The sequence below is a fragment of the Platalea leucorodia genome (genome assembly GCF_965183815.1).
Source record: "Platalea leucorodia genome assembly, chromosome: 29".
NCBI classification, from domain to species: domain Eukaryota; kingdom Metazoa; phylum Chordata; class Aves; order Pelecaniformes; family Threskiornithidae; genus Platalea; species Platalea leucorodia.
This window is the reverse complement of record NC_138851.1, coordinates 826187-840205: the sequence shown is the minus strand read 5'-3', so window position 1 is coordinate 840205 and position 14019 is coordinate 826187. Positions and strand designations below refer to the sequence as shown.

The following is a 14019-nucleotide window of genomic DNA, read 5'->3' as shown; positions in this document are numbered from 1 at the left end:
TGTGCCCCCTCCTCATGCAAGGAGCCCCCCCCCCCCATTATAGGGGTTCCCCCATTCTCATGCAAGGAGCCCCCCCTTATGTCCCCCCACCCCCGTTAGAGGGGTCCCCTGGCTCCCCCCTCCTCACCCAAGGTCCCCCCCCCAAGGCAAGGGGGCCCCTGTACCCCCCCCCATTGTGGGGGTCCCCCCCGCGGGGGGGGTTAATTGGGGGGGGGTAATTCCCAGCCCTGAGGCGGGGCGGGCACTAGGACCAGCGCGGTTCCCCGGCTAGCCCCGCCCACTCCCGGCGGCGTTGGTCACGTGGCGGCGGTCACGTGCCGCCCGTCATGGCGGCCTCCATGGCAGCGGCGAGCGGCGGCTCCGTGACGCGGCGGCTGTTGCGGGGAGCGGTGCGGGGCCTCAGCGGCGGCGGGACCGCGGCGGAGGAGCCGGAGGGCGCCGTGTGGGTACCGGGGAGCCGGTACCGGTACCGGGAGGCGGCTGCCGGTGCTGACTCCCGGTGTCGTGTCCCCTCCCCAGGGTAAACGTCGTCTTCGTTGACCGGACGGGGCGTCACGTCCCGGTGCGGGGCCGCGTCGGGGACAACGTGCTGCACCTGGCGCAGCGGCACGGGCTGGAGCTGGAGGGTCGGTACCGGTACCGGCACCGGCAGCGGGGCTGCGGCGGGGGGCGGGCACGATCGTACCGGGACTGGGGCTGGGGCGGGGCGGGACCGGGGGAGGAATCGGGACTGGGGGGGGACACGGACGGGGCGGGACCGGGACCGGGACCGGGACGGGGGGGGGCACGATCGCACCGGGACCGGGGGCCAGGAGTGGGACCGGGGCTGGGGAGGCGGGACCGGGATCGGGACCGGGATGGGGGGGGTCCCGGCCGGGTCGGGACAGGGGCGGGGGGCGAATCCCGGTGCCGGGGGGGTCTCGGTCCCAGGGTGGGGTCCCGGTGGTGAGTGGGGGGGGGGTCCCGGTGCCGGGGGGGGTCCCGGTGATGAGCGGGGGGGGGGGGGGGTCCTGGTGCTGGGCAGGGGGGGGTCCAGGGGGTCCCGGTGCTGAGTGGGGGGGGTCCTGGTACCGGGGGTTCCCGGTGCTGAGCGGGGGGGCCTGGTCCCGGGGGTTCCCGGTGCTGGGGGGGTCCCGGTGCTGAGCGGGGGGCCTGGTCCGGGGGGGGTCCCGGTGCCGGGGGGTCCCGGTGCTGAGCGGGGGGCCTGGTCCGGGGGGGGTCCCGGTGCTGGGGGGGTCCCGGTGCTGAGCGGGGGGGCCTGGTCCGGGGGGGTCCCGGTGCCGGGGGGTCCCGGTGCTGAGCGGGGGGGGTCCCGGTGCCGGGGGGTCCCGGTGCTGAGCGGGGGGCCTGGTCCGGGGGGGGTCCCGGTGCTGGGGGGTCCCGGTGCTGAGCGGGGGGCCTGGTCCGGGGGGGTCCCGGTGCCGGGGGGTCCCGGTGCTGAGCGGGGGGGTCCCGGTGCCGGGGGGTCCCGGTGCTGAGCGGGGTCCCGCAGGCGCCTGCGAGGCCTCCCTCGCCTGCTCCACCTGCCACGTCTACGTCAGCGCCCCCCACCTCGACCGGCTCCCGGCCCCCCGACGAGCGGTAACGGCCCCCCCCGGCCCCCCCCCGACCCTAACAGCCCCCCCGGGACCCCTGAGCCCCCCTCCGGGCCCCCCTGACCCCCCCCCAGCAACCACAGCCCCCCCCGACCCCCTGATCCCCCCCCCCCCAGGGGCCACAACCCCCCCGGGACCCCTCTGACCCCCCCCCCCCCAGGGGCCACAACCCCCCGGGACCCCCCTGACCCCCCCAGAGACCAAATCTCCCCCGGGGACCCCCTGACCCCCCTCCCCAGGGGCCACAACCCCCCCTGGAACCCCCCCGACCCCCCCCCCAACCCCAACAGCCCCATCAGGGCCCCTGACCCCCCCTGAGACCAAATCTCCCCCCAGGACCCCCCTGACCCCCCCCCCCCCCGGGGCCACAACCCCCCGGGACCCCCCTGACACCCCCCCCCCCCCAGGGACCACACCCCCCCTGGGACCCCTCTTCCCCCCCCCCATGAACCCCTGCCCTCCCCTAAACCCCTTCCCCTCCACCCCCCCCCCACCCCTGACCTCCTCCACCCCCCCCAACCCCATGAGACCCCCCCCCCCGCCCCCCCCAGCCCTGGGGGCCCCCCCCCCCAGCCGCCCCCCATGTCCCCCCCCCCCAGGGAAGACGACCTGCTGGACCAGGCCCCGCTGCTGCAGGAGAATTCCCGCCTGGGCTGCCAGATCCTGCTGACGCCCGCGCTGGAGGGCGCCCGCTTCGTCCTCCCCAGGGTCACCCGCAACTTCTACGTGGACGGCCACGTCCCCAAGCCCCACTGACGGCGGGGGGGGGGACCCCCCAAGCGGGATGACCCCCCCCCCAAGCGGGATGAGCCCCCCCCCAAGCGGGACGAGCCCCCCCCCAGAAGCAGGACGCAGCCCCCCGCAAGCAGGATGCGGCTCCTCGGGGCCCCCCCCTGAGCAGGAGACGCCGCGGGATGGGGACGGGGACGGGGACAGCAGAGCCGGGGGGGTCCGGTCACGGGGTGGGGGGTGACACTGGGCTCTGCCCCCCCCCCCCGGGGGCTCTGGATTTGGGATAACGAGCGGTGGGGTTCGTTATGAATAAATCTCGGCTGAGCGGTGCTCAGGGTCCCTCGGGGGGGGGTCGGGGTCCTTCGGGGGGGGGCAGGGGTGTGGGGCGTCACCCCCCCGGTGCTGCCCCGTTTGAGGGGGGGTTGTACCCCACCCTGGGGGTCCCTTCCCCACCCTGGGGGGAGGCTGTACCCCATCCTGGGGGGTCCCTGCCCCCTTATGGGGGTTCTGTACCCCACCCTGGGGGTCCCTGCCCCACCCTGGGGGGGGCCTGTACCCCATAAGAGGGTCCCTACTCCACCCTAGGGGGGGTCTGTACCCCAAAAGGGGCTCCCTTCCCCATTCTGGGGGGGGTCCCTGCCCCACCCTGGGGGTCCCTTCCCCATCCTAGGGGGGTCTGTACCCCAAAAGGGGCTCCCTGCCCCGTTATGGGGGGTCTGTACCCCACCCTGGGGGGGTCTGTACCCCAAAAGGGGCTCCCTGCCCCATTATGGGGGGTCTGTACCCCAGACGGGGCTCCCTGCCCCACCCTGGGGGGGCCCTGCCCCGGCCCCCGGGTCCCTCCCCGCCGCCCCCGCCCCCGCGCAGCTGGAGCCGGTTTAGGGCCGGGCCCGGGCCCGGGGCCGGTGCCGGTGCCGGTGATGGCGGAGCAGCTCTTCCTGGAGGGGCAGCCCCCGGACTTCTCGCTGCTCCAGCGGCTGCTCTGCCTGGAGCCCGAGCCCTGCCGCCCCCTCCTGCCGCCCCCCCAGCCCCGGCGGGGGCGCGACCGGCGGCCCCCGGCCCGCAGGTGGGGACCGGGGCACCGGGGGGCCGCTCCTGCCCCGGGGAACCGGGGGTGTCCCACGGGGGGCCAGCGGGGGTGGTCCGGCCGGGGGGGGACCGGGGGCACCGGGGATGGTCCGGCCGGGGGGGGACCGGGGGCACCGGGGATGGTCCTTCCGGAGGGGAACCGGGGGGCACCGGGCCCGGGGATGGTCCTACCGGGGGGGAACCGGGGGCAACGGGACCGGGATGGTCCGACTCGGGGGGCACCGGGCCCGGGGATGGTCCTACCGGGGGGGAACCGGGGGCACCGGGCCCGGGGATGGTCCTACCGGAGGGGAACCGGGGACACCGGGGCTGGGGATGGTCCGACTCGGGGGGCACCGGGCCCGGGGATGGTCCTACCGGGGGGGAACCGGGGGCAACGGGACCGGGATGGTCCGACTCGGGGGGCACCGGGCCCGGGGATGGTCCTACCGGGGGGGAACCGGGGACACCGGGCCCGGGATGGTCCGACCGGAGGGGAACCGGGGACACCGGGACGGGGATGGTCCGACTCGGGGGGAACCGGGGGCACCGGGCCCGGGATGGTCCTACCGGAGGGGAACCGGGGGCACCGGGACGGGGATGGTCCGACTCGGGGGGAACCGGGGGCACCGGGACGGGGATGGTCCGACTCGGGGGGAACCGGGGGCACCGGGACGGGGATGGTCCGACTCGGGGGGAACTGGGGACACCGGGGCTGGGGATGGTCCCACCGCAGGGGAACCGGGGGCACCGGGACGGGGATGGTCCTACCGGAGGGGAACCGGGGACACCGAGGCTGGGGATGGTCCCACCGCAGGGGAACCGGGGGCACCGGGACGGGGATGGTCCGGCCGGGGGGGGAACCGGGAGCAGGATGGTCCCACCGGGGGGGAACTGGGGGCACCGGGGATGGTCAGACTGGGGGGGAACCGGGGGCACCGGGACCAGGGATGGCTCCATTGGGGGGGAACTGGGAGCACTGGGACCGAGGATGGTCCTACTGAGGGGACAACCGAGACCGGGGATGGTCCGACTCAGGGGGGAACTGGGAGTACTGGGGCCGGGGATGGCTCCACCGGGGGTGAACTGGGAGCACCGGGACTGGGAATGGCCCCACCGGGGGGGAACTGGGAGCACCGGGGCCGGGGATGGTCCGACTGGGGGGGAACTGGGAGCACCGGGACTGGGAATGGTCTGACTGGGGGGGAACTGGGAGCACCGGGGCTGGGAATGGTCCGACTGGGGGGGAACTGGGAGCACCGGGGCTGCCCTGGCCGGGGGGAGCGGGGTGGCCCCGGTGCAGCCCTGGGGGGGCAGCGGGGGGTCCCCATCCGGCCCCCCGTGCCCTGACAGCACCCCCGGGGCAGCAGCGGGGGCCCGGAGCCCCCCCCGGGGCCCCGCAGCCCCCCGGCCCCCCCCGGGCAAGGCCTCACCTTCCTGCAGGAGACGGCGCGGCTGCTGGCCCCCCCCGCGCCGCCCCCGCCGCCGCCCGCCGCCCCCCCCGCAGCACCCGGGGCTCCCCCCGGCCCCCCGCCGCCGGCCCCGACGCCCTCAGCCTCATCAGCCTCCAGTGCCGGCACCTGGCCGGCGGCACCGGTACCGGTACCGGCAGCGGCCGGCGGCGCAAGCAGGCGGCCCCCCAGCGCGGCGCCGAGCCCCGGGACCCCTCTTTCCGCGGGGTGACCCTGCGCATCCGCCTGGGCCTCCCCGCCGGCAGCGCCGAAGGCTGCCGCCTCCTCATCACCGCCCGCGGCGGCAGGTACCGGGCCTCGGCCCTGCGTCCGTCTGTCCGGCCGTGCCTCTGGGCACCTCGGGCTGCTCCGTCTGTCTGTCCGGATGCACCCCTGGGCCACGGGCTGCTCTGTCCATCTGTCTGGATGCACCCCTGGGCCACGGGCTCCTCCGTCCGTCTGTCTGGATGCACCCCTGGGCCACGGGCTCCTCTGTCCATCTGTCTGGATGCACCCCTGGGCCACGGGCTCCTCCGTCCGTCTGTCTGGGTGCACCCTTTGGGCACCCCTGGGCCATGGGCTGCTCCGTCTGTCTGTCTGGATGCACCCCTGGACTGTGGTCTCCTCTGTCCGTCTGTCTGGATGCACCCCTGGGCCACGGGCTCCTCCGTCCGTCTGTCTGGGTGCACCCTTTGGGCACCCCTGGGCCATGGGCTGCTCTGTCTGTCTAGATGCACCCCTGGACCATGGGCTCCTCCGTCCGTCTGTCTGGATGCTCCTCTGGGCACCTCTGGACCTTGGCCTGCACCGTCCGTTTGTCCGGCTGCATCCCTGGGTCGCTCTGTCCGTCTGGATGCACCTCCACGCATCCCTGGAACTTGGGTTGTACTGTCCGTCTGTCCGGCTGCACCCCTGGGCACCTGGGGCTCTTCCATCCGTCTGTCCGGCTGCACCCCTGAGCCATGGGCTCCTCCGTCCGTCTGTCCAGCACCTGGGGCTGCCCCGTCCGTCTGTCCGGCAGCACCTTCCCTCCCCGCATCCCCTTCCCCACCAGACCGGACCCCCCCCCCCCCCGGCAATGGCCCCTGGGGACCCGGCAGCCCCCAAGGGGGGGGATCCCCGTTCCGGGGGGGGATCCCCATGCCGGGGGGGGTCCCCCCGTTCCAGGGGGTCCCCGCGCTCCCCTGACCCCCCTTTCCCGCAGGGATCCCCGCGGGGGCCGGGGCAGCACCCCCCCGGCCGGGCCCCCCGGGGCGGGCAGCAGCTCGGAGGACGACGCTCCCCTGGCCCAGGGTAAGACCGGGGGGGATCTGGGGGTGTCCCTCTGTGTCCCCCCCCCCCCCCGACACCGCTGGGTTTGGGGGTGCAGCCGCGTGTCCCCCGCAGGGAGCAAGCGCTGCGCGTCCTGCAAGACGCGCCGGACCCCGCTCTGGCGAGCGGCCGAGAACGGGACCCCCCTCTGCAACGCCTGCGGCATCAGGTAGGGGACGGGGACCCCCCCCGGTGACACCCCCCACCCCGGGGACCCCCGGGACCCCCGGCACCGCCTTCACCCCGGGGATTTCTCCCAGGTACAAGAAGTACCGGGTGCGGTGCCGGCGGTGCTGGAACATCCCCGGGAAGAGCGGGACCCCCCCGGCCCCAATGTCCCCACTGCGGGGAGCGATGTCACCCGGCCGGTGGTGGGAAGCGGTGACGGCGAGGACCCCGGCAGCGGCGAGGGGACGTTGGTGGCAGCGGTGACGGCGGTGGAAAGCTGGGGGGGTGTCGGGGTCCTGGCTGATCCCTTGGGAGCAATTAAATGTCCCGGTGCTGATGGCAGCTTGGTGTGTCCCGGTGTCACCTGCTCCGGGGGGCACGGGGTGGCGGTTGTGGCATTGGGGGGGACTTTGGGGGAGCCGGTGCTTGGCTGGGTCTTGATGCCATCACCGGTGGCTTGGTGGCCCCGGCAGGGAGCTGCGGGGACAAGGATGGGGGTCCTGGCTGCGGGTTGGGGACGTGGGACGGGGCTTGGGGACAAGGAGGTGGTGGCCAGGCTGGGGGTCCCCATCCCTGGCTGTGGGTTGGGGACGTGGGACGGGGCTTGGGGACAAGGAGGTGGTGGCCAGGCTGGGGGTCCCCATCCCTGGCTGCGGGCTGGGACGTGGGACAGGGCTTGGGGACAAGGAGGTGGTGGCCAGGCTGGGGGTCCCCATCCCTGGCTGCGGGTTGGGGACGTGGGACGGGGCTTGGGGACAAGGAGGTGGTGGCCAGGCTGGGGGTCCCCATCCCTGGCTGCGGGCTGGGACGTGGGACGGGGCTTGGGGACAAGGAGGTGGTGGCCAGGCTGGGGGTCCCCATCCCTGGCTGCGGGCTGGGACGTGGGACGGGGCTTGGGGACAGTGAGGTGGTGGCCAGGCTGGGGGTCCCCATCCCTGGCTGTGGGTTGGGGACATGGGACGGGGCTTGGGGACAAGGAGGTGGTGGCCAGGCTGGGGGTCCCCATCCCTGGCTGCGGGTTGGGGACGTGGGCTGGGGGCCAGCGGGCAGGAAGGGCGGCCAGGCTGAGCCCCGGCACCCACCGGCCACCCGTGGGTGGCAGGGGGACGGGCTCGGGGACACCCCCGCTGCTGGCACCCGCGGGGCTCCTGCCCGCCCCCAGCCTGGCCCTCACAAGTGGGTGGGGGGCTCTGGGGTGCCCGGCTGGGTCCCTTATTTCTGGGGGGGGGGTGGGAGAGGATGGACCCCAAGGAGCCCGGCCACCTGGGTCCCCTAATGAAGGGGAGGGGGGTAGGGCCCCCCAGGGCCCCCCAACTCCAGGGCACCCTAATGCCGGGGCGGGGGGATGGGCCCCGGGCCCCCTCCCCGCAGCCGGAGCCCCCATCTTCCTCCCTCATTAAAATGGCATTATTTATTGGGTGTTGCTTTATCCCCCGGGAAGAGCCGAGCCGATGCCGCTTCCCCCCCTGAGTTATGGCCGTGCCACCCTCGGCATGGCGCCGAAATGGTTAAAAAACACCAAAAAACCCCCCAAACCCCGCTGCGGCCTGCGGGGGGGGGGGGGGGGGTACACAGGGCCCCCCAAACCTCCATCCCCCCCCCCGGGATGGCGACGTTCCCCGTTACGGCTGGGTGAGCTGGATGCCGTAAACCTCCCCGCGGTCGTGCCGTTGCCGGTGCAGGCAGGCGGCTTCGGAGGAGCCCTCGGCGTCCCGCACGTTGTATTCCCCCTTCTTGCATGCCGTCGTCTTCAGGTAATAACCGCCGGCGGCCGCCAAACCCACCGCGGTGACGGCACCCAAGGAGCCCAGCGAGGCCAGCAGCGCCAGCCAGCTCTCTGCGGGGCGGGAAGGTGCCGGTGACGCCGCGGCGGTGATGGAGAGACACCCCCCCCTTTACCAATACACCCCATCTCACCGTCCACCCGGACCATCACGCTGCCGGCTCGCCGGCCGTGCCTGTTGGTTGCGGTGCAGGTATAAAGCCCCCGGTTGGCAGCGGCAGCACCGGCTACGGCTACCGAGCGGTTATCGGCGGCGAAGCGGAGGTTGGGGGCTGGTGGCAGCGCCCAGCCGTAGGTGGGGGTGGGCAGCCCCTCGGCACGGCACTCCACGCTGAAGCTGGCGCCTCGTGAGACGTTGGCGGAGGGCAGCACGCGTAGGCTCACCGCGGCGGGGCTGTCTGCACCGGGGCGGCACCATCCATCAGCCAAAACCACCGTCAGGTGTTTAAAAATAACCAAACCCCTCTTTTCTGCCCCAAAAAGCCACTCCCCGCACTCACACTCGACGGCGACGGTGACGTTGCGGAGGGCAGAGCCGTGGGTGTTGGTGGCCCGGCACTGGTAGGTGCCGGCGTGGGCGCGGGTGACGTTGGGGCTCGCCGGGGCGGGGTCCTGGCCGTCCCCCAGCTTGGCACAGGCGACGCGGGGCGGGGGGTTCCCGCTGGCGGCACAGGCCAGCTCCGCCGGCGTCCCCTCCACCCAGAGCCGCCGCGCCGGGCAGCCCATCTCGCCGATGCTCGGCTCATCTGCACGCCGGGAGGGACACGGCACGGGGGGCTGGGTGCCGTGTGTCCCTCCCCGCCCAAGGGGGGGTGTGGGGACCCGCTCCCCACCCTGTGCCGATGGGACCGGCCCAGAGGCGGCTGGGCTCCCCACCAGGCTGGCACGGACACGGCATCCCCGGCACAGACACGGTATAACCATGGCATCCCTGGCACAGCTACGGCATCCCCAGCATGGACACGGCATTCCCAGTACGGTCATGGCATTCCCAGTATAGCTATGGCATCCCCAACTTTGGCACAGTTATGGGATCCCCGGCACAGCTATGGCATTGCCAGCACAGCTAATGGCATCCCTGGCACAGCTATGGCATCCCCAGCATGGTCACAGCATCCCCAGTACGGTCATGGCATTCCCAGTACAGCTATGGCATCCCCAGCACAGATACGGCATCCCTGACGTGGCCATGCCATGCCCGGCATAGATACGGCATCCCCAGCATAGCCACAGCATCCCCGGCACTGCCGGCCCCACCAGATCCCCCTCCCATCCCTGGCACCACCAGATCCCCGTCCCGTCCCCAGCACCCCCGGCACTCACACTCGACGGTGACAACAACGCTGCGAACAGCCGAGCCGTGCTTGTTGGTGGCCCGGCAGATGTAGCGGCCGGCGTCGGCCCGGCTGACGGCCCGGCTCCCCCGGGTGCGGTGGGCACCGCCATCGCGGGCGCAGCGGGTGCTGGGCGGGGGGTCCCCGTCGGCGCGGCACGCGAGCTCCCACTGCTCCCCCTCCACCCAGGTGCGGTGCGCCGGGCAGCCCCTCTCCGTCAGGGTGGGCTCGTCTTGGGGAGGGAAAGCGGGGTCCCGGTTAGCGCGGTTGCCGCCGGCACGGCCGCAGCGGGAGGTGCCAGTGCCACTCACACTCCACACGGATGGTGACCAGCCGGCTCCGCGTCCCCAGGCTGTTGGTGGCGTTGCAGACATAGGTGCCGGCTCGGGAACGGGTGACCAACTCCGGCTCCCCGGTGCTGACGGCGACGCCGTTCCTGCCGCAGACGACGGTGGGTGCAGGGTTGCCGGTGGCACGGCAGGACAGCGCTTCCCGCGTCCCCCGCAGCCACGTGCGGTTGCTGGGGCAGTCGCTCGCCGCCATTTCGGGCTTGTCTGGAAAAGACGGAGGGATGCACCGGGAATGCCGGGAGCAGCCCGTGCCGGCTGCCACGGGCACAACCAGGACCCTGTGGCGCGGCACTCACAGAGCACGGCGAGCTGGGTGTCCGTGTCTTTTGTCACCGTGCCGTTGGCGACGGCCAGGCTGGCCCGGCACCCGAATTGCCGCCCGTCGTCCTCCCGCCGGGCCACCAACCGCAGCTCTAGCCGGGCCTGCGGCCCCTCGGCCAGGACCCCCCCGTCGGCATCACGGAGCTGCAGCCGGACGGCGGGGGGGTCGGCAACCCCGGCGCGGCACGCCACTGTCACCTCGCTGCCCGCTGGTGCCGATGCCGGGCTCAGCTCCAGGACGGGAGCCGGGAAGCCTGTAGGAAGGCACCATGAGTCCAACGGGATTTCGGGATGGGCTCCGGCAACCGCCCCGCCGCACCTGGCACCTTACGGTAGACGTGGAGCTGCGTCCGCGCCGTCCGTGCTGCCGTCGCCACCGTGGCGGTGCAGGTCAGCTCCTGCCGCCCCGGGGTGCTGCTTGAGAGCACGGTGACGGCAGTGAGCACGTCCCCGGTCGCCGTCACGGTGAAGTTTAGGCTCTGCTCTGCCAGGGTGATGGTGAAGCGGACGTCCCCAGCGGGGAAGGCACCAGCGATCCGGCAACTGGCGTTGGCGGCGGTGCCGGCTTCAAGGCGGGCGGGAGCGCGGAGCTGGGGCGGCTCGGGGAGGGCTGTGGGTACGCGGTGTCACCGGAGCTGTGCCTCATCCCCGGCTGCGCCTCGGTGCCAGGGAGAGGATCCCGGCAGCTGGACCCTCACCGGGCTCCGGTGAGGATGCGGAGCTGCCGGGAGGGCAGCGGTGACGTCCCTGCACCAGGGTGGGAGCGGGAATCCCGGCACGGCCCTGGCTGCCGGACAAGGGTAGGGAGGGAGTCGGCGTGGTGTGGTGCACACCATGAACAGGATTGGAGTCATGGCGCTCAACTGGCCAGTCCCGGGGAGACTGGGATGGGATTGGGATGGAATGGGGATGGGAATGGGGACTGGGATGGGAATGGGGACTGGGATGGAGTTGGGAATGGGGACTGGGATGGGATGGGGACGAGAATGGGGACTGGGATGGAGTTGGGAATGGGGACTGGGATGGAGTTGGGAATGGGGACTGGGATGGGATGGGGATGGGAATGGGGACTGGGATGGAATGGGGATGGGAATGGGGTCTGGGATGGGAAGAGGACTGGGATGGGATGGGGATAGGATTGGGAAGCGGATGGGGACTGGGATGGGGATTGGGATGGGGATGGGGACTGGGATGGGGATTGGAATGGGGATGGGGATGCAGACGGGAATGGGGATGGGACTGGGATGGAAATGGAGATGAGACTGGGATGGGAATGGGGACTGGGATGAGATGGGATGGGAATGGGGACAGGGACAGGGGGGTGCCGAGCTGCTCCCTGGCTCCTTCCCCCCGACAGCAGCACCCGCACCGACGCCGGAGCCCGGCCGCGCGGCGGGGACTCACCGAAAACCGACAGCTTGAGGGGGACGGCGGCGCGGGCGAAGAGGGGCCCGTGGGGCCGCAGGGAGAGCTCGGCGTGGCAGGTGACGTCCTGCCCGTGGTCCCCGGGGCCGGCGGTCAGCAGGTGACTGACGGCCACGCTGGCGCTGCCCTCGGCGGCACCGAAACTCGCCGTCCGCAGCGTTTCGGCACCTCGGCGCAACGTCACCGTCAGGTTCCCTACCGGAGCCACCTCCACCACCCGGCACGTCAGGTTACGGCTCTCGCCCATCGCCATGGCCGGCACCGGCTCCAGCACCACCCGCTCCGGCAACCCTGGGAGGTGGTGACCACCGAACCGTCAGCCGTGGCCCCCCATGCCCAGCCGCCCCTCACCCCCGGTACTCACGGTAGACGAGGATGCCGGCGCTGGCGTTGACTTGGGCGTCACCGCAGCGCCCGTAGCACGTGGCGGTGCCGGGGCTCCACTGGGAGACGTTGAGGAGCCGGAAGCTTTGCCAGCGGCGCCCGCCGGCGCCCATGCCCACGGCCAAGGGGGTCTCCAGCCCCAGCGTGGCGTTGCCCCCCGGGCAGGCGCTGCGGCTGCAGTTGATGGCCACCGAGCCCCCGAAGGGCACCACGGCCACCCGCGGCCAGGCCCCCACCGTGAACGTGCCCCGGGCGGCCCCTGCGAGAGCCCCCACCGCGGGCAGCCCCCGCCGGCTCAGCCCCGGCACCCCCCCGCCTGGAGACCCCCCCCACCCCGATCCCGGCGGCGGGGGGACCCCCAGGGCCCAGCCCAGCGAGCCCTGTGCCGAGAGCCCCCCGCTCCCGGGAGGGGCCCCAGGCGTCCGGGGTCCCGGGGGTCCCGGGGGTCCGGTTCCCCCCCACCCTCCAGAAATAGGGGACCCAGGCATCCGGGGGTCCACCCCCCCGCCATAATTAAGGGTCTCTGCGGTTTGGGGGGTCCCTAGGGGCGCCCCCCCCTGTAATTAAGGGCCCCTGGGGTCTGGGGGGTCCACAGGGTGCCCACCCCCCATAATTAAGGGTCTGGGGGGTCCCCAGGGTGCCCACCCCCTGTAATTAAGGGCCCCTGGGGTCTGGGGAGTCCCTAGGGGTGCCCACCCCCCCATAATTAAGGGCCCCTGGGGGCTGGGGGTCCCTAGGGGTGCCCACCCCCCGTAATTAAGGGTCTCTGGGGTCGGGGGGGTCCCCAGCGGTGCCCACCCCCCATAATTAAGGGCCCCTGGGGTCTGGGGGGGTCCCTAGGGGTGCCCCCCCCATAATCACGGGTCCCTGGTGCCAGGGGTCCCCGGAGACCACCCCCCCAATTCCCAGCACGATGGGTCCCAGGTCCCCGGGGTCCAGCCCCCTCCCCCATCCCGGGGGACCCCCCCGTCCCCCCCAGCCCCCCCCTACCTGCGAGCGCCAGGAGGAGGGGGGGCAGCAGCCGCCCGGCCGGGCAGGGGGGGGCCATCGGGGCCCGGCTCCGCTGGAGGGGGGGGGACACGGGGAGGAGGAGGAGGCTGGGGAGGAAGGGGAGGCTGGGGAGGAAGAGGAGGAGGAGGAGGATGGAGATGAAGAGGACGATGGGGATGAAGAGGAGGATGGGGATGAAGAGGAAGCTGGGGATGAAGAGGAGGATGGGGATGAAGAGGAGGAGGATGGGGATGAAGAGGAGGATGGGGATGAAGAGGAGGAGGATGGGGATGAAGAGGAGGATGGGGATGAAGGCAGCTGCTCCGCTGCCGCGCACGGAGGCGAGGACGGCGCCGGTACCGCGGGGCTGCTCCTCCCCCCGCCCCCGGCTGAGCCCTCCCGAGCCTTCGGCCTCCCCCGCCCGGTGCTCGGCGCTGCACAGGACCCCCCCCCCCGCACCCCACCCCGATGCCCGGATCGGGCCCCCGGGCTCCGTCCTGCACCGGAGCCCCCCCCCAAACGTGCCCGGATCGGGCCCCCGGGCTCCGTCCTGCAGCGGAGCCCCCCCCAAAACGTGCCCGGATCGGGCCCCCGGGCTCCGTCCTGCACCGGAGCCCCCCCAAAACGTGCCCGGATCGGGCCCCCGGGCTCCGTCCTGCACCGGAGCCCCCCCCCCCAGACGTGCCCGGATCGGGCCCCCGGGCTCCGTCCTGCACAGGACCCCCCCAAACGTGTCCGGATCGGGCCCCCGGGCTCCGTCCTGCACAGGACCCCCCCAAACGTGTCCGGATCGGGCCCCCCGCTCGGCGCTGCACGGGACCCCCCCCCCGCCCCCCAAACGGGCCCGGATCGGGCCCCCCCGCGCTCGCCGCCCCCCCCCGTTGCAGCCCGGAGCCAGCAGCAGCCGCGCCGCGGGGGAGGCCCCGGTGCTGCGTGGGTGCAGCGACAGACCGGGCCCGGCGGTGCCCCCCCATGGCCCCCCCCCCCCTCACCGGGGGGGCAGGGCACGGGCCGGGCCGCGGGGGGGAGCTGGGGGTAACCCCGGCGTGGGGTGCAGCGCGTGCATGCAGCCGTGCATCGTGGGCATGCAGCCGCGGGGATCGTGGG

General features: G+C 73.7%; 3 protein-coding genes across 3 annotated transcripts; 2 read left to right on the top strand and 1 right to left on the bottom strand.

Annotated features, from left to right (window-relative positions):
• The first annotated feature begins 306 nt into the window (after positions 1–306).
• FDX2 (ferredoxin 2) lies at positions 307–2548 on the top strand. The gene is given in 5 exon segments (XM_082334178.1): positions 307–442; positions 520–626; positions 1493–1569; positions 1571–1581; positions 2195–2548. Coding segments are annotated over 5 exon segments (468 nt in total). The 5' UTR covers positions 307–326; the 3' UTR covers positions 2352–2548.
• Positions 2549–3247: 699 nt separating this feature from the next.
• On the top strand, positions 3248–6631 carry ZGLP1 (zinc finger GATA like protein 1; the record flags this gene model as incomplete). Its single annotated transcript, XM_082334076.1, has 4 exons — positions 3248–3393; positions 4951–5154; positions 5835–6326; positions 6418–6631. The coding sequence occupies 4 exons, from the start codon at positions 3248–3250 to the stop codon at positions 6587–6589; spliced, it is 1014 nt and encodes a 337-aa protein (XP_082190202.1). The 3' UTR covers positions 6590–6631.
• Positions 6632–7947: 1316 nt separating this feature from the next.
• On the bottom strand, positions 7948–12970 carry ICAM5 (intercellular adhesion molecule 5; the record flags this gene model as incomplete). The annotated part of the gene is made up of 10 exons (XM_082334075.1): positions 7948–8162; positions 8243–8506; positions 8609–8854; positions 9432–9674; positions 9754–9996; positions 10089–10367; positions 10445–10723; positions 11518–11829; positions 11903–12181; positions 12913–12970. The coding sequence occupies 10 exons, from the start codon at positions 12968–12970 to the stop codon at positions 7948–7950; spliced, it is 2418 nt and encodes an 805-aa protein (XP_082190201.1).
• Positions 12971–14019: the final 1049 nt, after the last annotated feature.